Below are 27792 nucleotides of genomic sequence, written 5' to 3'. Positions count from 1 at the left end.
GGGGAAGGGAGCAAGGTCTCTTGAAGGTAAAATGAAGGGAATTCCATGAAGGAGTTGGGAGTTTCCTGTTAGCTGTGAGGTGTACTACTTGCCTGCTACTCTGAAACCTAGTCACAAGAAATGGTCTTCTGATCAATTTGTTTCTCTTTCCCTAAGATATCCCCAAAGTAAAAACAAAGCTAGAGTGGGAAAATTTTCACTTTAATTTTGAGATAATTTTATATTAAACCCTATTACTCAGTATTTTCCCTAAGCAAAACTCTCAGAATAGCCCAAGACATCTGACTTCTATTAATCAAATTCTCAGCTTTGCCCTGAATAGTCGTAAATATCAGAGGCATTCAATATTGCCAATTTTGACACTAATATTTTCTGTTAATAATTGTGCTGTTTATTAAACACTTACTATTATTATTTTTGATAATATTTGTTAAATGCTTCTATATGTCAACACTGTTCTAAGTGCTTGGGTAGATACAAGTTAATCAAGTGTCAATCACAGCCTAAGTAGGAGGGAATAGGATTTAATCCCTATTTAACTGATGAGGAAACTGAGGCACAGAGAAGTTAAGTGACTTACCCAAGGTCATACAGCAGGTAAGTAGAAGAATCGGAATTAGAAGTCAGATCTTCCAACTTCCAGGCCACAATGTTTCTCTTCTGCTATGATCCAGACTATAATCTGCTTCTCTTCTGTTGTAATATTTCCTCTAGACTGTAACCTCACTGCCAACAAGGGGCATATCTACCAACTTTGTTATATTGTACTCCACCAAATGCATAGTACAGTAGTACAGTGTTCTGCACATAGGTAGTGCTCAGCAAATGCAATTGATTGATTAGTTGATCCTTTCTCATTTGTGTTTATTAATTTAATTCTGATTTTGATCTTGTCTTGTTTGGAAATGTTCATTCCATCATATTTATTGAGCGCTTACTGTGTGCAGAGCCCTGTACTAAGCACTTGGGAAAATACAATACAACAATAAACAATGACACCTCCTGCCCACAATGAGCTTATAGTCTAGAGGAGAGGAGAGTGATATCAATACAAATTCATAAAGTTACAGATATGTACTTGAGTACTGTGGGGCTGGGATGGGGGAAGAGCATAGGGAGCAAGTCAGGCAGTGAAGAAGGGAGTGGGAGAAGATAAAAAGTGGGGCTTAACCTGTGAAGGCCTCTTGGAGGAGATGGGCCTTCAATAAGGCTTTGAGAGAGGGAAGAGTAATAGTCTGTGGGATTTAAGGAGGGAGAACGTTCCAGGCCACAGGGAGGATTTGGGCTAGGGGTCATCAGTGAGACAGGAAAGATCAAGGCACAGCGAGAAGGTTAGCACTAGAGGAGCGAAGTGTGCAGGCTGGGTTGAAGGAGAGAACGAGGTGAAGTAGGAAGGGGCAAGGTGATGGAGTACTTTAAAGCCAATGGTGAGGAGTTTTTATGTGTTATGGAAGAGGATGGGCAAGCACTGGAGTTTTTTGAGGGGGGTGACATGTCCTGAATGTTTCTGTAGGAAAATGATCCATGCAGCAGAGTGCAGTATGGATTGGAGTGGGGAGAGACAAGAGGCTGGGAGGTCAGCAAGGAATTTTATGGTTGATGTGAGCCACAGAGATTATAGGATTAAAATTTCCTAGCAGGATCAAATGAGACTTGTGTGGTGGCCATGCTGACCATGACTGAATCATATTCAATCCATCAATCCTGTTAGTCCCCCTTCACAACAAAGCTAAAATCCACTCTTTCCTCTCCATCCAAAATGGTACCATGTTAATACAATCACTCATTCTGTTGCACCTGGATTACAGCATCAACTTCCTTGCTGATCTCCCAGCCTCTTGTCTCTGCACAGTGCTCTGTGCTCTGCACATAGTAAGCGCTTAACAAATACCAACATTAATTAATTAATTAATTGTCTCTCCCCACTCCATAATCATTGATGAGTCAGTAATTAATTTCCTGGATTCTTCTAGGCTCTAACATTTCCTATGTCTTTATTTTATGGTATTTGTTAAGCACTTATTATATGAGAGGCACTGAACTAGGCGCTGGGGTAGATGCAAGTTAATCAGGTTGGATACAGTCCATGTCCCATATGGGGCTCCCAGTCTTAATCCCCATTTTACAGATGTGGTAACTGAGGCACAGAAACATTAAGTGACTTGCCCAAGAGGAGACAAGTGGTTGGAGCCAAGATTAGAATCCAGGTCCTTCAGACTCCCAGGCCTGTGCTCTATCAACTAGGCCACAATGCTTCTTTCTGCTGCTTGTCTTCTTACTGATTCATTATTCATTACCTCCTCCCTCAGAGAATGTCCAAGGGCAAGTAGAGGTGAAACTCAAATCAGTTAATTTTGCTCCTTGTTATTTCTGGTGAAAGATTTGAAAGAAGTTTTAAATTAATAGCTAATCTGTGGTCAGTCTATCTATGGATTCAGTTTATCTTCCTCTCTTGGTTTTCCTTCTGAACTTTAGGGACCTAACTGGATCTAAGAGGATAGTTCCCAGTAGGTGAAAGGTTGCCAGCAATAGCTGAAATACACCCAGTTTTCCTGTAATACCAGTGTCACATCTTACAAAACCATGCTAAGGAGAACTCGAGTTTTATTACTCATCATATACCCCCATTGTACAACAATAGTTTCTTCCAACACACTGCATTTAGGAAGATTCAACTACTGCTCAAGCCAAGTTGGAAAGATTTTTCACTAAAGTTGAAAAATCACTATTACTACAACCTCTGAAAATAATAATAATAATGGTAATAATAATGATAGTACTTGTTAAGCAATATGTGCCAAACACGGTTCTAAGTGCTGGGGTAGATAAAAGTTAATCAGGTAGGACAGTTCCTGTCCCACATGAGGCTCACAATCTAAGTAGGATCAAAACCCCATTTTACAGACATGAGGCTCAGAGAAGTAAAGTGACTTGCCCAAGGTCACATAGCAGACAGTGGCTGAGCTGGGATTAGAACCTAGGTTCTTCCGGCTCCTAGGCTTGTGCTCCTTCCATTAGGCCATGCTGCTTCTCCTTGGTAATGACCCAATCACATTACAAATATGAACTTATTTAATTTTCTGATTATGCTTTGAATTCCTTTAATAAAGATTAAACAATAATTTAATATTAATCATTAAAGTATGTACCATGTAAAGGGATATTTGTGATGTGTTTACAAAGGCTTTAGAACTGAGCTTAATTTATGAGTTTGTTTATTGGAAGACATATTCCACGATATATTCACTGGTTCAAGGACCATAACCTGGTTTTATCATGGGGAAGGCCTGAACACAGAAAACACCTCTGGGGTTTCTCCAAGTGACTGGATCATGAACTTGATTGTTTAGATGCTCCAAAGAGCTACAAAGAGTGAGCCTGCCAACTCCTACCCTCTTCTGCCTGTCTCATGCCCACCAGATTGCCTCCCTTTTCCCCAATCAACTTAAAGATGATGAGGGAAGGATGATGCAAAATGGTAGACCTGATACATCTTTGAAAATGGCTCCAGGTCCAAAAGTAAAAATGATGTCTCTTCAATAACTTCGGCATTTGTTAAGCATTTACTTATTAAACATTTGCTTATGCACTAGGCACTATACTAAGTCCTGGGGTAGATAAAGGTGATCAGGTTGAACACAGTCTCTGACCCACACTGGGCACACAGTGAAAGAAAAGGAGAGAAAACAGATAATGAATGCCCATTTTACAGATGGAAAAGCTGAGACACAGAAAAATTATGTGACTTGGTCAAGATCATACAGCAGGTAAGTGGCAGAGCTAGGATTAGAACCCAGGTCCTCTGAAGTCTATGCTTTTTCATCTAGGCCCCACTGCTTCTCAATTGGTATTGCCTAGTTTCTACTTCCTGTGCTCATAAAATGAACAAGTAGGCAACATAGATATAAGTTCTTGCCTGATTTAGGACCTACTCTTTAAGGCTTAAAAATAAATGTCACAAAATCAATAAATTGCTTTTAAAATTGTCATGGATTTATTATATGAATGAAAAGTATTTTACCTATAGAAACTTTCAGTGAATTCCTGATCCCCACATTTCCAGTGCCAACTCTTTTTCAATTTTTCTGGTGCAACTTTCTCATCAGGTGTCTCATTGTCAGATGGCCTTTTAAAATGTGTTGCTTTTGAGAACAACAAAGTCATGATATAATAATAATAATAATAATACTTTATAAGGTATTTGTTAAGCACTTCCTATGTGCCAAGGACTATACTAAGTTCTGGTGAAGATACAAGTTATTCAGACTGGACACAGTCCCTGTCCCACATGGTACTCACGATCAGAGTAGGAGGAGTAGGATCTAATCCCCATTTTATAAATGTGACTTGCTCAAGGTTGCACAAAGGACACGTGGCAGAACTGGGATTAAAACCCAGGTCCTCAGACTCTGAACCCAGTATTCTTTCCACTAGGCCATGTTCCTTTTCAATCAATTAATCAATCATATCTATTGAGCGCTTACTACATGCAGAGCACTGTACTAACCACTTGAGAGAGTACAGTATAACAAAGTTGGTGGAAATGATCCCTGCCCACAATGAACTTACAGTCTAGAGGAGACAGACATTAATAGAAATAAATAAATTATGCATATGTACATAAATGTGTGGGTCTGAGAGAGGGGTGAATAAATGATACAAATACAAGTTCAAGGGCAATAAAGAAGGGAGTGGGAGAAGAGGAAATGAGGACCTAGTCGGGGAAGGCCTTTTGAAGGAGACATTCCTTCAATAAGGGAGAGTGATCATCTGTTGGATGTAAAGAGGGAGGGTGTTTCAGGCCAGAGGGAGGACACGGGCAAGAAGTCGGCAGTGAGATAGATGAGATTGAGGTAGAGTGGGTAGGTTGGCATTACAGAAGCTAAGCATGTGGGCCAGGTCATTAAGTGCCAGATATGGGAGAAGTGGGGGTCAGGGAGTTTGAGAAGGGAGTTAAATGCCTAAAGCAACTGGCAGGTGCAATGGGCATGGGAGTCTATAACAATGGAGATATAATGTTGTCAGAAAAGCAGAGGGCAGAGATAAATCAGGAAAGGATGAAATTTAGGTGTATAAGGTTGAGATGATATAGGGATTTCTGCCAGCAGTGCTTTGTGGCTTGTGCACAGGAGCGAAGGAAGGGTGGACTTTGGAGGTAATCCAGGTCTGTGAGTTAGTAGTACGAATTGACAAAGGGATAAGAGAGCAAATGATTTGAATTCAGTAGAGTGGGTGATGTTGAGGGCGTCTATTTGGTCATTAAAGTAAAATAGTTTGGATATGGAGACTAAATGGGGCACAATAACTTGAGAAAATTGAATGGGATCCAAAGATCTTAGGTCTTTTGGGGGGATCAGGACAGATTTGTGGGGAGGGAGTGTGTGTAGAGAAGGCAGGTGAGGAGGTTGTGATTGGATAGTGGGATTTCAGAGTTGGATTTCTCAACTTGTGGGAAGTATGTACTTTAGAAAAAAAATCCTCTGATACTTAGTACATAATACATACATAATTTTAAAGATATTCAATAAGTTTTGTTTTTATGCAAAAAGTTTTCTACAATTAGTGATTAGTTAATATTTGCAAATCCCACTGTGAGTTGGATGAACAACAAATGTCAGTATTACTATCTCAATTTAGAGGACACAAATGTGAAGGTGTTAAAGGTCCCAAAATAAACAAATAGGAAAGATGTAATTAAAATTCAGAGATCTCAACATCTAGCCCAGTACTTAATATAGAGATTGACATGTAATAGCACTTAACTGCCACAATGATTATTATTAGCAGTAGTAGTTGTTGAGTGCTCACTGGGTACAATGCACTGTAGTGGGCACTTAGCATGTACAAAACATACAAGTGACTCATTCCCTATCCACAAGAAGCTTACACTCTAATGCAGAAGAATGACATGGGATTATTTACAAATGAGTAATTGAAAGCAATTGAATAGTGTATCATGTAGCAATCAATCAATTAATCATATTTACTGAGAACCTATGTTGTGCATAGAACTGTACTAAGCTCTCGGGTGCACAACAGATTAAGAAGCCATGATTCCTTTCCTCAAGGAACTTATGGCCTAATGGGGGAGACAGACAGTACAAGAAATTAGAGGTAAGAGAAGCAACTGAATATAAGAATAGGTATGCTCGTTGTGGGCAGGGAATATGCCTGTTTATTGTTATACTGTGCTCTCCCAAGTGCTTAGTATGGTGCTTTGCACACAGTAACAGCTCAATAAATATGATTGAATGAATGAATAAATATACTTAAGGATTGTGGGGGAGGGGTGAGAACTGAAGTGCGTATGGGGTTGTACTAAGTATATAGATAATAATAATAATAATGATGGTCTTTGTTAATGCTTACTATGTGCCATGCACTGTTCTAAGCACTGGGGTAGATACAAGGTAATCAGGTTGTCCCACATGAGGCTCACAGTCTTAATTTCTATTTTACAGATGAGGTAACTGAGGCACAGAGAAGTTAAGTGACTTGCCCAAAGTCACACAGCTGATAAGTGGAGGAGCCAGGATTAGAACCCACAACCTCTGACTCCCAAGCCTGGGCTCTTTCCACTAAGCCATGCTGCTCCCTACTGATAAAATGGTAGGGAGGAAACTAGGGAGGTGGAATGGAAGGTTAGTCATGGAAGGCTTCCTGGAGGAGATATGATTACAGGAGGGCTTTGAAGATGGGGCAAGTGCAAGCGCGTCAGATTTGAAGGGGAGTAAGTTCCCGGCAGGAGGGAGGGTGTGAGCAAGTGCTCAGGGTAAATATACATGCATAAATCCTGGAGATGGCTGGTGGGTTTGAATGACTCAGAGTGCTGGGAACTATCTGGGGAAGGCTTGTTGCCTGAGGTGGGATTTTAGGAGGGCATGCAGGGTCCCATCATTTGGGCGTCAGACCAGTACTGGGGTGGGGACTGGCTCGAGATATGGTATGAAATTCAGGGTGAGATTGTGGAAGTCTCCGGAAAGCACTGAAGGCAACGCTGGGCAGGAGGATGTGTGGTGTGCTGGAAGCAGTGAGAGGTTCAGGACTGAAGAGAGGGGGACCCAGGATGGGTTGGCCACAGGGTCCAGTCCACCAATGAACCCCCTTGTCTGCAGCTCCCGCTTCTCCTGCTCAACCAGATCATATGATGTGAGCAAAGAGGGTGCAGCTAATAAACTCACACATACATCTATTTGCTTATCTCTAATTACCTACTTAGTACTCAATAAGTACCAGCGATTGATATGCTCTTTTATACCATATGTGTAACTTGTCCATTTGAACCTGGTTACCTCTCTTGTCTCCTTTGTGACCTTGGGCAAGTCACTTAACTTTTCTGAGCCTCATTTACCTCATCTGCCGAAGGGGGATTAAGAACTCTGAGCCCCATGTGAGGCAGGGACTAAGTCCAACCTGATTAGCTTGTATTTACCCGAGTCTGGCACATAGTAAGCGCTTACAAACACCATAGAAAAATATATTGTAAGCTTGAGTGCAAAGACGGTAACTTTCCCTTCTGGTGTACGTTCTCAAGCATCTAGTATACTGCTCCACCCAGACTAGATGGTCGAAAACTGATGATGATGTTGGGATAATTTCCTAATCCCTCTAAATGTTTTTTGTGGAAATTTTTTAAAATATGGCTTGCCTTATCCAGCAATTTCTGAGAAATTTCTGATTTGCAAGTAGCCAAAGAACCAATTTGTAACTTGTGATGTCAATTTGATCATCTCGAACATGTCAGTGGAGGTTTTTTGGTAATACTAAATAGATTCACTTGACAGAAATGAAGAGGTTCCATAGAAGGGAAGCAGAACTGAGCTTTTAAACCCAAACATCAAAATATCTGTCTTCACCTCTAGACATACCTCAATATTACATTGAATCAGGGCATAAAATGCTGGGGGTATGAATGAATCTCTCTGATTCTGAAGGATAGGTATTTTTAAAAAAAGAATTGGGCATGGGACAAGGAGGTTGGAAGTGAAATGAAGAAAAAGAAAGGACTGTAGGAGATCTGAAGCCAACTAGGTATGGCCTGCTTCATCAGTGGAAGTGGTGTGACTATATATCTTTGTAGATATACATCATGCTGCTTTCATGTACAATGTCCTTGAAAATCCAGTAGTGCTCCTTTTCTGGCCCCCTATCATTTGGGTGAATGTTGCTCAGAAACCATAATTAAGAAGGGAAAAGCTTGCCTCCTGCCCATAGAAGATTGATTCTGCACTAGTGATGATGGTTTATATAGAGCCATCCACAATCTCTTGCCCAATACCCAGGGGTCCAGCAGTTTGTCCTGTGAGATGGTTTGTAGGGTAAGCAAGTGAGTTTAGTAGAGTGCTTTGCACACAGTAAGCGCTCAATAAATGATTGAATGAATGTGATCAAAGAACAGAGTATCTCTGAGACCTCAGCATTAGCAGGTGCCACTGTGCCCCTCCCCCATTTGATAAGCCATTGTTGAGTGTGATAATCTGGATTTTGGGTGTGGAGGAGGAGCTTTTACACTCTTTTGTGAACACTAAGGGAAAGCAGGAAAGGAGCAAAAGGCAAAACAGAAATAAAAAGTAACAGAACAAACAAACAAAAAAAACCCTAGAATAATAACTGTATTTGCTAAGCACTTACTATGCTCCAAGCACTGTCTAAGTGCTGGGGTAGATACAAGATAATCAGGTTTTGAGTGTGGCTCACAGCCAAAGTAGAAGAGAAATGGGTATTGAATCCCCATTTTGCAGATAAGGGAATCAAGGAATGGAGATTTGAATTGCCCAAGGTTAAACAGCAGACTAGTGGCAGAGCTGGGATTAGAATCCAGGTCCTCCGACTCCCAGGACAGTCCTCTTTCCACTAGCCCATGCTGCTTCTTTGAGGATAAAAATTCCCAGTAGTCCTCCACACAGCTAAAGAGAGACTGAAGCTGGAAAACAAGTAGGAACATCAAAGCAAGGCATTTCCAGCAAAGAGGGTTGTTTTAGGGAGCAGCACAGTGTCAGTCGGTAGACTTGTACTCCTCAGTGGATTTGGAAGGCCTTTTCTCAGCAATCTGTCTATGAAACCACTCCTCATCCGCTACTGCTCCAGTGAGGAAAGACTGCTCCAAAATAAGGTGCATCTGAATCTGTTTCCATGAGTCATTGTTCATGGGTCCAACCAACCAGTAGAAGCATAGCTATGATAGCGATTCCTTATCCCACCAGTCTGTGTGCTACAAGTAACTCTCTACTTTCTGGGTGAAGAATTTTCACCATGAGCATTAAAAAAGCAGAGAGACCATACTCTGGATCACATCAGCTGGGAAGCCAGGATTAGGGGTGTGATCGTGACTATGCAGAACTTCCTTATTTTGGGGTCAAGCAGTGGAAAAATACATAAAAAAGGGAAATGTCTTACTTGGATTATTGCAGTCTCGTTGCTTGGATCCAGTTTTTACCCTAGGCCTGACTGAGTCTCTCACCTCCAATGAAAGAAATATTGATAATTAAAAGGACTTGGGTGATAGAGGTGCTGATTGCAGATAGTGAAAGAGTGGGAAAGCAAACAAACAAATTTAAAATATGTGGAATACACACACATATCATCCATTTGGTGCTCCACACTCTAATAATAATAATTGTGGTATTTGTTAAGTACGCTGTACTCTGTACTAAGTGCTGGGATGAATCCAAGCAAATCATGTTGGGCACAGTCCCTGGCCCACATGAGACTCACAGTCTTAATCCCCATTTTACAGATGAGGGAATTGAGGCACAGAGAAGTTAAGTGACTTGTTCAAGGTCACACAGCAGACACACGGAGGAGCAGAATTAGAACCCAGGTCCTTCTGACTCCCAAGCCTGTGCTCTTTTCACTAGGCCACACTGGTTCTCTTCATTCTACTCTATTTTGTGGGCTACTATGGGGTAAGGAAACCCCCTTTACCAGAATCCCCTTGTCCTGAGTTAAGCTAGTGGAGAGACAAATAGGTAGGGACCCATGCTTCTTAAGAAAGGCCCGCCCCACCATTCCTGGACAGACATGGAATCATGGAACTGGGACCAAGCCTCCTCCAAAAGACCCCTGCTTTTCCTGAGCTAAACCATTTTAGGAACATGGAGAGAAGCAGCGTGGCTCCGTGTAAAAAGCCCAAGCTTGGGAGTCAGAGGTCATGGGTTCGTATCCCGACTCTGTCGCTTGCCAGCTGTGTCACTTTGGGCAAGTCACTTAACTTCTCTGTGCCTCAGTTGCCTCATCTGTAAAATGGGGATTAAAACTGTGAGCCCCTTGTTGGACAACCTGATAACCTTGTATCCCCCTAGTGCTTAGAATAGTTCTTTGCACATAGTAAGCGCTTAACCAATACCAACATTATTATTATTATTAGATTAAGAAAAAAAAACAGAGGAAGGGGATTTAGCCCTGTTTGCAAATTCCCTGCTGTCTAATCCAGAGTCTTGTGGTCAATGTGCCCCACCACTCACCACCAGTTAGCAGTGCTCTATTTATGCAAATAAGGGTCATTCTTTAAAGGTAATCATTACAGACAACATTCAGATTCTGTAAAACAGAAGAAATTGTTTTCCAGAGTTTTTTTTTCCTACTTCTATATGGCATATAAGATCTTTTCATTTTAATGTAAAACACATATGACAGTCTACCAGAGCCTGTGGGAAGAAAGAAATGCATTGAAACAGAGTATTCTCTGGTTTATGATAACCAAGTAAACTGTAGAATTTATTCTGTGAAGTGAAAGGCCACAGAAGGGCATCTCTTTATTTACTTTTATTCTAACATTCAATTTAGTAAACTAATTAGCAATCAAGAGTGTTAGAAAACAAACCCAGTTTTATCCTTGCAAAATTTTGAATGTTAACCTAGTGTTAATGCTGAAAATTATATCAAATGTAAGCAGTTGCATTAAAGTATCAAGTTTATTATTGATTTGGCAGAGTAAAATATCTCTCTATAGGCAACCTACTGGTTTTAAAAACTTTCCCTATTTTGTTTTTAATCAATCAGTGGTATTCACCAAGTGCTTACTGAGTGCATAGCACTGAACCATGTGCTTGGGAAAATACAATGCAACGAAGTTGGTAGATGCACCCCCTGCCCAAAGTGATTTTAAGCAATACATTCCAATAATTAGAAGGTTAGTGTAGGAATTGAAGCAAAATTTCAGCTTTTGTTCAAAAACAGCCATTTGTCTTCATCAGCTAATACAGAAAACTCTATGAGAGCTATCTGTAAAACTGAAATAACCTTATGTGAACAATTTAGAGTTAGCTTTGGGCTGTACTTTGCATACAACACACACACACACACACATTATACATATATATTTAGAACAGTTGCATATTTATGTTTGTGTAGCTGTTCTTAATGCTCAAAGAGAGTAGCAATGACAGGGAGATTCTCCTCTGGGTGCATAGGTGATGAAATAGTAAATGAGAGACTCACACATCAATCTATCAATTGTATTTATTGAGCTCTTACTAGGTGCCAAGCACTGTACTAAGCACTTGAGAAAGTACAATATGACAGAGTTGGTAGATACAATTTCTGCCCAGAGGGAGCTTAAAGTCTAGAGAGGGAGACAGCCATTGAAATAAATTACAAATAGGGGAAATGGCAAAGTGTAGGGATATGTACATAAGTGCTTCGGGGCTGAGAGTCAGGTGAATATCAGGAGTTGGGGGTGGGGGGGGGGGAGGGGAAGTGCCTTGTGCTTATTGTTCACAGTGCTAGGTCCTGCTTTTGCCTCCTGGTCTTGTGGTACTTACAAAGCTTCAGCTCTGAAGTGTTTTTGTTTTTATATGGTATTTGTTAAGCACTTACTATATGTCAAGCACTGGTCTAAGTGCTGGTTAGATACAATCTAATCAGGCTGGATACAGTCCCTGTCCCACATGGGGCTTGCAGTTTAAGTAGAAGGTTAAACAGGTCTTGAATGCTCTTTTTTCTGTTGAAGAAACTGAGACCCGGAGAAGTTACTTGACTTGTCCAAGGTCACACAGCAGACAAATAGGGAAACTGGAATTAGATACCAGATCCTCAGGTTCCCAGGTCCGTGCTATTTCCACTAGGTCATGTTGCTTCCCAAAATCAGGTTGGACACAGTCCATGTCCCACATGGGGCTCACAGTTTCAATCCCCATTTTGCAGATGAGGTAACTGAAACACAGAGAAGTGAAGTGACCTGCCCAAGATCACACAGCAGATGAGTAGCGGAGCTGAGATTAGTACCCAGGTCCTCTGATTTAAAGGCACATGCTCTTTCCACTGGCCACACTGCTTAAAATTGTCACTTGTGTCTTGATTGTAATGTGTCACAGTGGTCTAGCTGTAACAATTAACTCCTATTTTTCAACTGGATGTCACACTGTCTGAAGCTCTGTTTCACTGAATCCTTAAAACCTTTCTCTGCCCCCATGCTTTTGATTTCCCAACTTCAACTCTCCATATAGCACCTGCTTGGTTGTCCTGATCTTGTCTGTTCTTTTCACATGCCCCATCCTGTGCAGATTGGTTGCAGTGAAGTTAGCTCTGATACTGGGAGACTGATTTAGTTGTTCGTGAGATTATAAGCACAAGAGGAGCCCCATGGTTTAGGCGAAAGAGCATAGGTCTGGAAGTTAGAGGACCTGTGTTCTAATCTCTGCTCTATCACTTGTCTTCTGTATGACCTTGGGCAAGTCATTTAACTTCTATGACTCAGTTCCTTCAGCTGCAAAATGAAGATTCAATACCTGTTCTCTGTATATAACTGTAATTTGTTTATGTTAATGGCTGTGTCCCCCTCTAGACTGTAAGCTAGTTGTAGGCAGAGAACGTGTCTGTTGATTGTTATATCATACTCTCCCAAGTGCTTAGTACAGTGCTCGGCATACAGTAAGGGCTCAATAAATACGACTAACTGACTGAATGTTCTCCCTCCCACTTAGTCTGTGAGCCCCATGTAGGACCTGATAGTCTTGTACCTAGCCCAGTAGTTAGTGCAGAGCTTGACACATAGTACACCCTTAACAAATACCTCAATTGCTATTACTGATGTTAGCTAGTGAGCAGGGTATGTGTTTACCAACTCTGTAATAGTGTAGTCTTCCAAGTGTTTAGTGCAGTGCTCTGTACACAATAAGCACTCAATAAATAAGACTGACTGATTGATTCCATCTTACTACTTGATGTTGAGTATAGCCCAAAAGGAATTAGATGTGGCATCTGCTTGGAGTCCAGGACTCAGCCAAAGAAAAGGTAGACTAGCACTACAATTTGATAGGGAATCTGAGAGCAAGCTACCATGTCCTCCTTTCTGACCCTTTCCCAAAAGATGTCCTGGTCACCATGATCTGCTGTTCTACCTCTTTGCTGTATCCCTGGTCAGGGTACTACCTAGGTGACAAAATTCTGAGTCACAGAACAGATTTTTAGTCAGGTGTATGACCAAATCATTGGGGTTGTTTTAGCCTTATTGTCAATTCAACATGCCTGACTGATTTGGCAAAGAGGTTTGTAATCATGTTCATGCCTTCTTGATGGTCTCTCTGGACTGTAAGCTCCATGTAGGCAGGGAATGTACCCCCCAATTCTTTTGTATCAATCGATCTATCAATCAATCATATTTATTGAGTGCTTGCTGTGTGCAGGGTACTGAACAAATAATAATAATGATAGTAATAATGATAATTATGGCATTTGTTAAGCACTTACTATGTGCCAAGCCCTGTTCTAGAAGCTGGGGTAGATAGATACAAGGTAATCAGGTTGTCCCATGCTGGGATCACTGTTTTAATCCCCATTTTACAGATGAGAGAACTGAGGCACAGAGAGGTTAAGTGATTTGCCCAAGATCACGCAGCAGACAGCTCTTGGGAGAGTAGATATGTTCTCTCCCACGAACTTAGTACAGCGCTCTGCACACAGTAAGCACTCGGTAAACACCACTGATTGATTTTTGGGCATTATGATTCTAGGGCTCAGTCATCTACATATAAACATTTTTGAGTGACTGGCTCCAGGATTTGGGTTGATCCTTGAGTCCCATTCAGTTGAAAGTTTCCCAAAAGAGCAGACGTATAGGCTAACACCTGCATCCAGATCTCTCGTTGTATGCTCCAGTGTGGCTGCATAGAATACGTTAAACAGGTCTGGACCCAGTATCCATTTCTGCTTTACTACATTGCTGAGGGGAAAAGGACAGGATCCTTCCCACTCAGATCCAACCAGCTTTGCTTGCATGAAGGATTCCCAGAATCTTAATGAACTTTGCAGGACTGCCAGATTTCCTAAGTAATTTCCAGTACTAGCAGTTGTAGCAGCATTGTTTTGAATACGCACTTGATTGGTCATTGTACTAGGCTCTGGGAAAGTACAGAATGAAGTGACATGTTCTTCCCTAAAAGGAGCTTACACTTGACTGGGGAAGACAAACATTAAAAAAAAATGACAACTAGAATAATCAAAGGATGTAATTGAGTACATATATAGAAGCAAGGTAGCCTTGTGGATAGAATATGGGCCCCGGAGTCAGAAGTACCTGGGTTCTACTTCCAGCTCTGCCACTTGTCCGGTGCATGACCTTGGACAAATCACTTCACTTGTCTGTGCCCCAGTTCCTTCATCTGTAAAATGGGGATTGACTTTGAGCTCCATGTGGGTCAGGGACTGTGTCTAACCTGATTAGCTTGGATCTACCCCAGAGCTTAGAAAAGTGATTGACAGAGAGTAAGGACTTACCAAACACCCTTGTTATTATTAGAAATGTTTTGTAAAGTCTATGAAAATCATATAAACCTTAGATGCTGCTCCTTGAATTTTTTCTGCACCTGACTCGCTGCAAAGATTGCATCTGCTTTTGCCACTCTGAGATCTAAAGCTACATAATGATTCTAGGAGTGGCCATTGGATTATGTCCATTAATAAGTGATTCAGGAGTACTCTGGCTAGTTTCTGGATAGCAACAGACAGTAAAGAGAAACTTTAGTAACTGCCATGCTCTATTTCACTTTTCTTCTTAGAGTTAATAACAATGGTGCATCATTGAAATCTTGTGGCACTTCCTTAGTGATCCCTATCAATCAGTCAGTGATATTTTTTGAGTGTCTACTGTGTGCAAAGCCTTGTAGTAAGTGCTTGGGAGAATACAGTACAATAGATTTGGTCTACATGATCCTTTGATCCCTGCCCAAAAGAAGCTTACAGACTAGATGGCAAGAGATATTGTGTTTTAGCAGGATGGATCTCGGTGGGCCTGTCATCATGTCAAGTGTCAGATCGTTGCATGTTGGATGTATTTCTGTGTCTTCAAATGCCTCATCTTCAGTAGAAGTTGTGTTGAGGAGAACATTGAAATGTTGCCATCTCAAAGTTAAAGTGGCATTAATGTAACTTATGGCTAACTAGTTTTGAAATGTGACATATACAGTCTTTAGACTCCATCCTGTGTATCTCACCCCCAAGTCAATCTCTTCCATATCTATATCAACATGAGTATATTCCCATCTTGTATCAATGTCTTTTATTGTGGTGCTTTATGTCTACCATAAGAAGTCTCCCCGATTTCTCCTCCATTTCCATTTCTCTCTCATATCTTATTTCCTCTCCACCTCCTATAACTTACCTTTCATCCGTCTTCAGCTCTCCCAGACCAGCTAACAAGCCTATATTCCTCTGTTAAGATGCTTCTCCTACTAGACATTGTTGGGATCAAAAAGTGGCATGAATTTTAGGGACTGGAAAAATCTGGCAAAAACAACAATGTATATATATTTGTACTTGCAGGTATAAACATGCATACCCCTAAGTATTTTTAAAAGGAAAAAAACAGTCAAGTGTCTCTTAGTATTTCTAAGGGAAAAAAAGTGTTCGGGTGTGATAAATGATTTGCGTTGGTCAAACTTTTTGCATTTTTTAGTAGATCCTGTCATATCCCTCAAAATGGGAAAACTTTAGAGGTATGCTCCCACCCCATTCTGCTTTATGAGATTAGAGGATTTAGTAACCTGAAGTCTATCTCAGATTTGTGGGAAAAGGTGCCTGTTTGGTAAGGAAGTTAAACTTTTCCACATTTTCTATACTCCTGCTTGCTGAGCAGTGTCCCCTTCTGGGAAAAGAGAGCTACTTCAGCCAACATTCAGTATTTGATCTTACCAAAGTCCCCCTTGGAATATTACAATGCTTACCATCCATTAAGTTTCAGAAAATAAGCATTTTCCTTTCTCTGTCTCTGCTGTTTTATGATCCAGTGAAATTCATATTCTGTGTCTTTGTTGGGTGGATGACAGAGATAGTTTGGATGTCAAGCCTTCTTAATTTAATACTGCCAAATAAAGGCATTACAGCAGTGATGTCTTTTAACCGGGAAACTTACCCAAAACAGTTTGTTTTATTCCAGGAACAAGTTTAACGGTAACTAAATTGCTTTGCTCATGGACAGAACATAATTTTGATGTGGCATTTTGCCCTTTTGGCACAGCAATGGCACAGTATGAGTACAGTATGTATTTAAATAATTGGAATTGAAGAAGTCTTTAATTTGAATGTGTGAGATTTAGTTCATGTTGCCATGAGAGAATGGAAAATCAGGACAACTAATTTTTAAGGCAACAAAGTATAAAAATTAAGTGGGGATTTGTTGTGCATAGCTCTGTTCCTTGACATGATTTTTTAGGGATGGCTTATTTCATTTCTGGATTATCCATGTCCTGACTGTGGGCTGTTTTTCTTTCTTAGCCCTTCTGCTACCTGCCTTTGGACTATTCAGAATCCTGACTAGGGGATGGGAAAGGGAAAGGAAAGAAAAAGAGGCAAATGTCAGCTTTACTATTTGATAAATTCAGTTGGAATTAATGACTAAAATGAAGTGTTGGGGTAATCTTCATATGTCAGTACTGCCCCTGCCTAACAGATCTCCCGAGAATAATGCGAACTACTTGGGTAGACCACATTTCCAGTCTGGGCTCAGGTCGATGATCGGGTGGGCTGTTAAAGAATCTGAAACGTTTCAAACAACATTTTGGTTGCAGTAATAGTATTTATTGCAATACATTGTAGTGAGCAATCGGAGGGTACTCAACAAGCAGGTGACACATTCCCTACCTGCAAGGAGTTTGTTAGTTTTGTGGTACTTGTTAAGCTCTTACTACACATCAAACACTATTTTAAGCGCTGGGGTAGATACAATTAGGTTGGACCCAGCCCCTGTCCCGCATGGGGCTCACAGTCTCAAATGGGAGGGATAACAGGTTTTGAATCCCCATTTTACAGTTGAGTCAACTGAAGCCTAGAGGAAGTTAAGCAACTTGCCCAAGGTCACATAGCTAGCAGTTGGCAGATCTGAGATTAGAACCCAGGTCCTCTGAATCCCAGGCCCATGCTCTTTCCACTAGGCCATTAGATTATACTCTAATGGGGGAAGCAGATGGAGTCATCAAAGCAAGTAATTGAGTGCATAATTCAACATATACATAAGGGAGAAAAGGGTACTGGCTAAACCAAGGGCTTTGTGTTGCATAAAAAAGTCTCAGGTACAATCACGAGGCTTCTGCCATCCTCAAAAATGACTGGCAAGCAAGAGGGAGTGCAAGTAGCCCGCACGAACCCCTAGCGCTAAAATCAATTCTGCCCAGGAACTTGGTCATAACGCCTCTGTACTGAGGCGCTAGAACCCATCCGTGGCTCTGGACGGGTGACTCCTTCATAAACTTAATGAAGCTCAAGAAACTTGGAAAGTATTTTCAGAAGGAGCTCCAAAGTGCCCAGTGTGGATGAGAGTTAGTTACTTGCTGAGCTAACAGAGTCATCTCTCCCCCAAATCCTCAGGGCGCAGCCCCGTAACCATGGTAGGAGAAGATGAGAAAAGCCAAGATGTTTCCCTGGAAGCCTTTTGAGACTCCTTTGGCTGGGGGACCCTCACCTTACCCTCTTGGATGGCTTAGGACTTCTCCTCACTCCCCTCCACCCTGGCCACTCCTCTCTGTCTCTGTCCCTGCCAAGCTGAGGGCGCCCGATGGCGTGGGGATGAGGTGGGTTGGGTGGGGCTGTGATCATTTCCCCAGGCTGCAATTACCTCTCTGGGCCTCACACCCCTGGGCTGGAGGGGCTGCAATCAGCTCCCTGGGCTTTTTGCCTCTGAGCCCACGGGACTACGATCACTTCCCCGAAATTCACACCCCTGGGCCAGCTGGGCTGCGATCACTTCCCCGGGCATCGTGCCCCTGGGCCGTCCGGGCTTTGATCACCATCCTAGACTTCGCACCCCTGGTGTGGCTGGGCTGCCATCGCCTCCCTGGGCATTGTGCCCCGGGCAAGCCGGGCTGCGATCAGCTTCATGGGGTTTCATGCCCCTGGACCGGCGGAGCTGTGATCCCCTCCCCGGGCATCATGCTCCTGGGCAGGCCGGGCAGCTATCAGCTTCCCAAGGTTTCATGCCCCTGGGCCGGTGGGGCTGTGATCACCTCCCTGGGCATCGTGTCTCTGTGCAGGCTGGGCTGCGATCACTTCTTTAGACTTCACACCCCTGGACCGGCCGGGCAGGGATCAGCTTCCCGGGGTTTTGTGTGCCTCGCCCGTTGGAGCTGCAATCACCTCCCTGGGCATTGTGCCCTGGGCAGGAGGGGTTGCGATCACCTCCCTAGACTTCGCACTCCTGGTGTGGCCGGGCTGCCATCGCCTCCCCGGGCATTTTGTCCCTGGACCCTCCGGGCAGCGGTCAGCTTACCGGGGTTTCGTGCCCCTGGACCTCTGGGGCTCTGATCACCGCCCAGGGCATCATACCCCTGGACCGGTCATACTACGATCACCTCCCTGTGGCTTCGGGCCCCTGGGCCGGCGAGGCTGCGATCCCCTCCCTGGGTGTGCATAGTGCCCCCGGTGTGCCCGGCCTCTGCTCAGCTCCCGGGGCATCGTGTCCCTAACCCTCTGGAGCTCTGATCACTTCCCAGGGCATCATGCCCCTGGTGTGCCTGGCCTACGCTCAGCTCCCGGGTCTTTGTGCCCTTGGACCTCTGAGGCTCTGATTACTTCCCAGAGCATCGTACCCCTGGACTGCTTCCCGGGGCTTCATGCCCCTGGCCCTCTGGGGCTGCTCTCTCTTCCCCGGGTGGGCATCATGCCCCCGGTGTGCCCGGGCTCTGCTCAGTGCCCCTGGACCTCTGATCACTTCCCAGGGCATCGTACTTCTGGACTGCTTCCCGGGGCTTCATGCCCCTGGACCTCTGGGGCTACTGTCCCCTCCCCGGGTGGGCATGGTGCCCCTGGTGTGGCCGGGCTCCGCTCAGTGCCCCTGGACCTCTGGGGCTCTGAACACTTCCCAGGGCATCGTATCCCTAGACTGCTTTCCAGGGCTTCAGGCCCCTGGCCTTCTGGGGCTGCGCTTCCCTCCCCAGGTGGGCATCGTGACCCTGGTGTGCCCGGGCTCCGCTCAGTGCCCCTGGACCTCTGATCACTTCCCAGGGCATCGTACCCCTAGGCTGCTTCCCGGGGCTTCGTGCCCCTAGACCTCTGGGGCTGCTCTTTTCCCCGGGTGGGCATCGTGCCCCTGGTGTTCCCCGGGCTCCGCTCAGTGCCCCTGGACCTCTGGACTTCTGATCACTTCCCAGGGCATCGTACCCCTAGGCTGCTTCCCGGGGCTTCATGCCCCTACACCTCTGGGGCTGCTCTCTTGCCCGGGTGGTCATCATACCCCGGGTGTGCCTGGGCTCCGCTCAGCTCCCGGGGCTTTGTGTCTCTGGACCTCTGTGACTCTGATCACTTTCCAGGGCATCGTACCCCTGGACTGCTTCCCGGGGCTTCGTGCCCCTGGACCGGCGGGGCTGCGCTCCCCTCCCCGGGTGGGCATGGTGCCCCTGGTGTGCCCGGCCTACGCTCAGTGCCCCTGGTCCTCTGGGGCTCTCATCACTTCCTAGGGCATCGTACCCCTGGACTGCTTCCCGGGGCTTCGTGCCCCTGGCCCTCTGGGGCTGCCGTCTTGTCCGGGCGGGCGTGGTGACCCTGGTGTGCCCGGGTTACTCTCAGCTTGGTGCCCCTGGACCTCTGGGGCTCTGATCACTTTCCAGGGCATCGTCCCCCTGGACTGCTTCCCGGGGCTTCGTGCCCCTGGCCCTCTGGGGCTGCCGTCTTGCCCGGGCGGGCATGGTGACCCTGGTGTGCCCGGGCTACTCTCAGCTGGGTGCCCCTGGACCTCTGGGGCTCTGAACACTTCCCAGAGCATCGTCCCCCTGGACTGCTTCCCGGGGCTTCGTGCCCCTGGCCCTCTGCGGCTGCCGTCTTGCCCGGGCGGGCATGGTGACCCTGGTGTGCCCGGGCTACTCTCAGCTGGGTGCCCCTGGACCTCTGGGGCTCTGAACACTTCCCAGAGCATCGTCCCCCTGGACTGCTCCCCGGAGCTTCGTGCCCCTGGCCCTCTGGGGCTGCTCTCTCTTGTCCGGGTGGTCCCGGTGCCCCCGGGGTGGCCGGGCTCAGGTCCCGGGGCTTTGTGCCCCCTGGCCGGCGGCTTCCCGGGCTGGCAGCTTGACGCGGCCCCTGTGGGCGGGGATCCTCCCGTTCCCTTTCCCGTTTCCCGTTTCCCGTTTCCCCATCCCGTTTCCTACCGGGCCGGGGCGCCGGGAAAAGGGGCCGGCTCGCAGGGCGGCGGCCCGTCCGGAGCTGCGGGCTGGGGGTGTGGCGGGGAGGGGAAGGGAGGGGAGGAGACCGGGGCGGGGGAGGCGGGGAGGAGTCGGAGGCGCCATCCTCCAACCTGCTGGCGTGAGGTGGGTGGCTGGCGGGGCAATGAAAAAGAGCCGGAGAGGAGTTCCCCAAAACTTCCAGGACCAACTCCCTCCTCCTCCCGCGGCGGCCGAGGGCTGGAAGCGCAGCCCGGGAGCCGCACTTTCCGCCGACCCCTCCGGCCTCCAGGGCCCCCCGCGTCCCCCCCCGGGACCCAGGTGCGAATCCCGGCAACTTTCCCCGCCCGGAGGAGGAACTTTTCCCCGCCTCCCGTCCGGTGCGCGCCCGCGGAGAAGGAGCCGGTCCTGCCGGCCGGTCCTTGTCCCCTTCGACCCCCCGCCCGGCCTCTCGGGATCGCCGCCGCCGGTCCCGACATGTCCGACAGAAAGGAAAGCCAGCCCAAAGGCAGGGGCAAAAAGAAGGAGCGGGGCTCGGGGAAGAATCCCGCCCCCGAGAAGGGCCAAGCAGCGGAGAGCCGGGGTCCAGGTGAGAGCCCTTCCCCTCCCCGCTCCGTCCCGCGCCCGCTCGGCGCTCAGCACAGTGCTCCGCGCCCCGCAGGCGCTCCAGCAGGACGATCTGCCTCGCACCTGGGAAGCACGTGGGTGCGGGGAGACTCCCGGGGAAACCGGCTGCTCCCCTGCTTGAGGACCCCCCGCGCAAGAGCGGCTTTTTTATTCGGGGCTGGGGGGCAGCTGCAGCAGGCCGGATTAGAGGGGGATTGCAGGAGCGGAGGCACCTCCCGCTCGCACAGCGCCCCCGATCGCGTCGTGCGTTGGAAGGAGCGGGCCTCGGCGGCGAGAGCCCCCGCGGGGGAGTCAGTCGGAGGTCATGGGTTCGAATTCCGGCTCTGCCACTTAGCTGGGTGACCGTGGGCCAGTCACTTCTCTGGGCCTCAGTGAGCCCCTCTGGAAAAGGGGGATGAGGACTGGGAGCCTCACGGGGGACAACCTGATGACCCTGGATCTGCCCCAGCGCTTAGGACAGGGCTTGGCACATAGTAAGCGCTTTAAGAGGATTAACCAGCATTACTATGATTGTGCGGGCGTCGCCTGCCCCCTAGCGGACGCAGGCGGGAAGGACCGGCCGCTGGGAGCGGGGGATGCAGCCGGGCCCCTGTGCACGGGAGCGGTGGAGGGGCGCCGGGGGGCTCCTCCATCCTCCCTGACTTTCTCGACCTTGCAGCTTTGATCGGCTCAGCCGGGTCCGGGCGACGGACAAAACCGAGCCCGGGGCCAGGAATCAATAATAATATTGCGGGTATTTCTTAAGCCCTGACTATGTGAGGTGAGCACTGTTCTAAGCGCTGGGTTAGTCTTCCAGGATAAGCAGGTTGTCCCACGTGAGGCTCGCAGTCTTAAAATATTCATTTTACAGAGGAGGTAACTGAGGCACAGAGAAGAGAAGTGACTTGCCCACGGTCCCACAGCTGACAAGTGGCACTGTTCTAAGCGCTGGGGTAGACTTATAGGATAATCAGGTTGTCCTCATAGTCTTAAAATATTCATTTTACAGAGGAGGTAACTGAGGCACAGAGAAGAGAAATGACTTGCCCACGGTCCCATAGCTGACAAGTGGCACTGTTCTAAGCGCTGGGGTAGACTTACAGGATAATCAGGTTGTCCCACGTGAGGCTCACAGTCTTAAAATATTCATTTTACAGAGGAGGTAACTGAGGCACAGAGAAGTGAAGTGATTGCCCACAGTCCCACAGCTGACAAGTGGCACTGTTCTAAGCTCTGGGTTAGATTTACAGGATAATCAGGTTGTCCCACGTGAGGCTCACAGTCTTAAAATATTCATTTAACAGAGGAGGTAACTGAGGTATAGAGAAGTGAAGTGACTTGCCCACGGTCCCACAGCTGACAAGTGGCAGAGACGGGATTCAAACCCCTGACCTCTGACTCCCAAGCCCGTGCACTTTCCACCGAGCCACTCTGCTTCCCCGCCATCCCCCTGCAAAAAGTGAGGCTCGGTGGAAAGAGCCCGGGCTTAGGAGTCAGAGGTCAGGGGTTCTAATCCCGGCCCCGTCAGCTGTGTGTCCTCTAGACTGTCAACTTGTTGTGGGTGGAGAATGTTTCTACCACCTCTGTTATACCGTATGCTCCCAAGTGCTTAGTACAGTGCTCTGTACACACTGAGCACTCAGTGTGTATGACTGATTGATGTGGCGGATTAAAACCCAGGTCCCCTGGACTTCTCGGTGCCTCAGTTACCTCATCTGTAAAATGGGGATCAAGACTGTGAGCCTCACGTGGAACAGCCTGATTACTCTGGATCGACCCCAGCGATTAGAACAGTACTTGGCCCTTAGGAAGCGCTTACTAGACTGTGAGCCCATCATTAGACTGTGAACCCATCATTGGGCAGGAATTGTCTCTATCTGTTGCCGAATTATACGTTCTAAGTGCTTAGTACAGTGCTCTGCACATAGTCAGTGCTCAATAAATACTACCGAATGAATGAACAAATACCAACATCATTATTTTGCCTCTCCGGGCAATTTCTTTGAGCTCCTGTAGAAGACTCGGTAACTTCCTTGAAATCTAAATGCGCCATTGTAAAGAAATCGCCATATGCCAGTTCTCTGCCCATATCTGTAGTAGTAATGATGCTGTTATTATCTCCTAGTGTCCCGCTTAATAATTATTAGAATTTGGCTTAGCAAACTCTCTTCTTCTCTGTCTCTCACTCGGTTATCATTTGGAAGATGGATTGCTGTGCATGTACCTGTAGAAGTCATGATGCCATTATTATCGCTTAGTGTCCCATTTAGTAGTCATTAGGATCCGTCTTCGCAAACTCTCTTCTTCTCCGTCTCTCACTCAGTTATCATTTGGAAGATGGATGGCTGTGCATGTACCTGTAGAAGTCAAGATGCCATTATTGTCAACTGGTGTCTTGTTTAATAGTCGTTAGGATTTAGTCTTAGCAAACTCTTCTTCATCTCTCATTCGGTTATCATTTCGAAGATGGATTTTAAGTTGTTAAGGATGTTTGGGATTGGCAAAAGCCTTTTATTAATATGTAGCATTTAGAAAAAAAAAAAGCATCTGAATGCATACCTAACAGTGAAAACCCTTACAAGAGGATTTTCTAGTTCCAAATGAAACCTAGCCATACATCCCTTTTTAAAAAGTTGGTCGACTTTAGCTTGTTTGCAGTGATCCAGTAGACTTTTTTCTGAAAGTAGCGGTAATTCTCTGGTGGACCAAGCGGTGTATGCGTGAACCTGAAAGGAAATCTCTGACCATGTTTTTCTAATTAACTTGGGTGGGAGAAGAGTGGTTTTTGTCAGGGAATATGTGTAAAAGTTTGTTAGCAATACAGTGATTTGCTTGAACGGTAATGATTAGTGTGCATATTTGTATACTTTTAGTATATTAATATTTGGAGAAAGCAGCCTGGCTTAATGGAAGGAGCACGGGCCTGGGAGTCAGAGGACCTGGGTTCCAATCTCGACTCCGCCACTTGTCTGCTATGTGAACTTGGGCAAGTCGCTTTGTTTCTCTGGGTTTCAGTTCCCTCATCTGCAAAATGGGGATTCAACATTGTTCTCCCTCCTACTCAGGCTGTGAGTCCCATGTGGGACCTGATTGTCTTGTATCTACCCCAGAGCTTAGTACAGTGCTTGACACATTATAAGTGCTTAATAAATACCACTATTATTATTAAGCATCTGAAGGACGAGTGTCCTTTACTTTGATTTCTCTGTGAGGCAAAGCATTTTACCTTCCTTGTGCTTTCGTAATATACGGCCCATTTTTTCTTTTACGGAAGACAGTTAGACAAACACTATTCTTGAACAGCTATCTACCTCATAATCATTATGATCGACTGAGATCATTGTGGGTGTTTATTCTGCAAAGTGCTCTCTGGTTTCCAGAGCTGTCTTACTCCATGAGCGATGTAGTAGTTCACTTTCTGATCCATCTAGTGCCAAACCTTTCAGTCTAAAATCACCGTAGGGCAGCGATAGCCGTTTCAAAGCAGTCCCATTTATAGTCAGAGGGCAGTAGATGAGGCTGCTTTGAGGCGGGTGTCTCTGAACAGTTACTTAGAACGTTTCTTTTTGAATCAGGGTTAAGTGTCGATCTGCCGATCAAAGCCACCTGGACTCTTCCCTGTAATCATGCTGAAAGGAAAGGTCCTAGTTCAATGGTAGTGTAACAATTATTTTCAACTCTTTTTTAAGCCCTCCCTTTCTTCCTCTCCCATAGCTTTCATTTTTTCTTTTGTTTTGTTTTGTTTTATTGCCCTTGAGGTCCCAGGCAAACAGATTGAACAATTCCTAAGATAATCATTGCTCCTAAAGGAAAGGTTTTACCAATTACAGAAAATGACACAAATCATGTAAACTGTTCTTTCACCCATCTTTTGTTGCTAAGTTGCTATATTTACCTCCATTAACATCCTAAGCTTTTTTGAATCACAAGGGATATTGAAAGACCATTTACCTTAGGTTTGTAACTGTGGTAATAGATATTCTAGGTGACCCTAGATGCACATTCTCTTTTAAGATATACTAGCGTTGTCTTTTTCAATCAAAAGAATAAGATTGCTAAGGGGTTCCATTTAGGTATAAACACATCTAGTAGGGAACTTACGTTCATATGATGTGTGTATTTGGAGGAAGCTCCTTAAAGGCATCATGTGTATAAAATTGTGTTGCGAGCCCTGTGGGCAATCAGTAACATTTACTAATGGAGATATTCTGATGGTGTTCCTCCCTCCAAACACAAATTATGCTGACTGTTGCTCCTTACTCTCCCAGGTTTAGGGTAAATTTTGGTCATTCCGTTTGGATGTGGTATGGTGGGATATTCTGGAACTCATCGTGATGACTGTAAATTGTGGTTGAGGGTAGTGCGGTGGTGCTTGTAATAAGAATAATTGTGGTATTTGTTCAGGGTTTATTTTGTGCTAAGCACTGTAAATAAGCGCTGGGATAGATAGAAGATAACGAGGTTGGACACAGTCCCTGTTCCACATGGGGCTTACGATCAGAGTAGGAGGGAGAACAGTATTGGATCCGCATTTTACAGATGACGAAACTGAGGCACAGAGAAGTTAAAAGACTTGTCCACGGTCACTCAGCAGGGGAGTAGCTGTGAGTCCTCTAGACTGTAAGCTCGCTGTGGCTGGGGAATGTTTCTACCACCTCTGTTATATTGTATCCTCCCAAGTGCTTAGTACAGTGCTCTGTACACAGTAAGCACTCAGTGTATATGACTGATTGATGTGTCAGATTAAAACCCAGGTCCCCTGGCTCTCGGGTCTGTGCTCCTTCCACTACATCATGCTGTGTCTCATAATTGCATTTGGGGTGGTAGGGGCTTTGGTGGGTGGAATGAGAGGGGCGGGTAAGAAGGGGAAGAGAATTGGATGCATTAGCATACGCTTTGCAATTCTCATAGCATTATATGACTGAATGTTAAGCTGTTGACTATTGTAACTGCAGACATTTGGTAGATTTTCTCTCCTGCTGCAATAAGTTCAAAAGATTCTAAGCATGCAAATTATAATTTGTTTATTTTGTTAAAATATGCCAACTCCACAAAATTTGATAATGCAACATGGATGCATAAGCCTGGGGTCTCATAATGGTACCCCACCATCAAGAATATAAATCATGGACAATCCATATTCAGATGTTTAATATCAATGCCGTTTTATGAGTTCACTGTAACTCAGGAGCAGGTTGCCTAGCTCAGCTGTTGTTAAAAGTATAAACTGCAAAACCAAAACTTTTGAAAACGGCCTTAGCTCTAAGCATCTGTTGCCAGAACAGTAACGAGGAGATTATTTGTTGCTATGGCTTTTCTCTCACTTAAAACCCTGTAATGGAACGATATTTTCTCACTTATAAAATGACCTGGAACAAATGGATTTTATCGGGCCCAACCTAACTGTATAACTGTTGTGTCTTTATTAACCCTCCATATCAACCATTTATAAGTACTGGTGGTGGAAAAACTGAGAAATTTAGCATCCTATTACAAATGGATAGAAGCTGTCAGCATGCTCTTAAAATGACATCATTGGCCTGCTACCCTGTCGAAGTGGGTAAACAGGCTGAACTATTGTTGTGCAATGAGCATTCTGAAATGCTAATATTGGGAGTTTTCCCAAATATCTACCAGAGAAAAAAAGGATGGCCCAATGTAGGAGACATCCTGGGTTTGAACAAAGTACAGTTGTTACCACTGCCATAATGACATTGTTTAGAGAATGAGCAGCAAGACATTTTGGAGGAATGAAGTCTCATGCAGCTGGGTAGACAGCAACCATGCTACTTTCAGATTAAGTAACTGATGATCATATCATTGGAAATTCATGCACTTTTACCAGATTCTTTCAAGAGGTTCCCTTGATATGGCTGTTTAAGATGAAATACATCAAGAATGACTAAAAAATTTAAGTGGTTTTTTTGCAAAGATGTCCAATTTTAAAAGTTGTATAATCCCCTTTTAAATGAAGTGCTTTAAGAGAACAACAACAGGAATACCCTGGGTGTTTAATTAGTAAGTACGCTATATTCAAAACTCAAAGATTGTTGGCAGCAGTTTTCAACCCTTTTAGGGCACGATACCCCAGCATGAACCTCCTCAGAAAGGACCTCTTTCCCATCATGCACCTTCCCCTCATATGTCCCACCCATCTTTCCAGCCTCACCTCCCATTTAACTCCCTGTACATCTCCATTCATATGCAGAAATACTAGAGCAGACTCAATTTTATGGTAAAGAATAACAGCGACAGCTGAACAGGGGAGGAAAAAAAAAATCTACACTCCTAGATCTCAAAGCCTGCAACACTAATCAAAGCACTCGTTTATTACCTGCTTCTGAGCTGTTTCTCTGCTGGAACCCTCAGTTTCCCTCATTGGTTCCCTTAGTTGACTATACTGGTTGTTTCCCTTATCGTGCTTTGAAATATCCCAGGAGTATCTGAACAACCTTTGACTTGATTAATGAGTTAAACAGAAGTAGCAATTCTCAGGTGTTCTCTTCCTCTGCCTCTATTTGTGGGTGTGTGTGGCAGGGTCTGCTGAATCTGGATTATTTTGCTTTTGCTTATTTGATGCCTTCTCAATATTTCTCAGCATCCCACT

The 27792-nt window shown here is 45.2% G+C and overlaps 1 protein-coding gene across 4 annotated transcripts in view; it reads left to right on the top strand.

The window, feature by feature from the left end:
- Nucleotides 1-27792, top strand: part of NRG1 (neuregulin 1) — a 1057599-nt gene that overhangs the window by 814501 nt on the left and 215306 nt on the right. Inside the window, exon 1 of one of the 4 annotated variants that reach the window (XM_029065522.2) lies at nt 20737-21168. The exons of the other annotated variants lie outside the window; for them this stretch is intronic. Within the exon in view, the coding sequence (XP_028921355.1) occupies nt 21057-21168 (112 nt within the window). The 5' untranslated portion in view covers nt 20737-21056. Of the gene's footprint in view, nt 1-20736; nt 21169-27792 lie in introns of those variants that run through there. 4 annotated transcript variants of the gene reach the window in all.

This window comes from Ornithorhynchus anatinus, chromosome 5, assembly GCF_004115215.2.
Source record: "Ornithorhynchus anatinus isolate Pmale09 chromosome 5, mOrnAna1.pri.v4, whole genome shotgun sequence".
NCBI lineage: Eukaryota > Metazoa > Chordata > Mammalia > Monotremata > Ornithorhynchidae > Ornithorhynchus > Ornithorhynchus anatinus.
The sequence above is the reverse complement of the archived record's forward strand: the minus strand, read 5'-3'. Positions and strand labels throughout refer to the sequence as shown.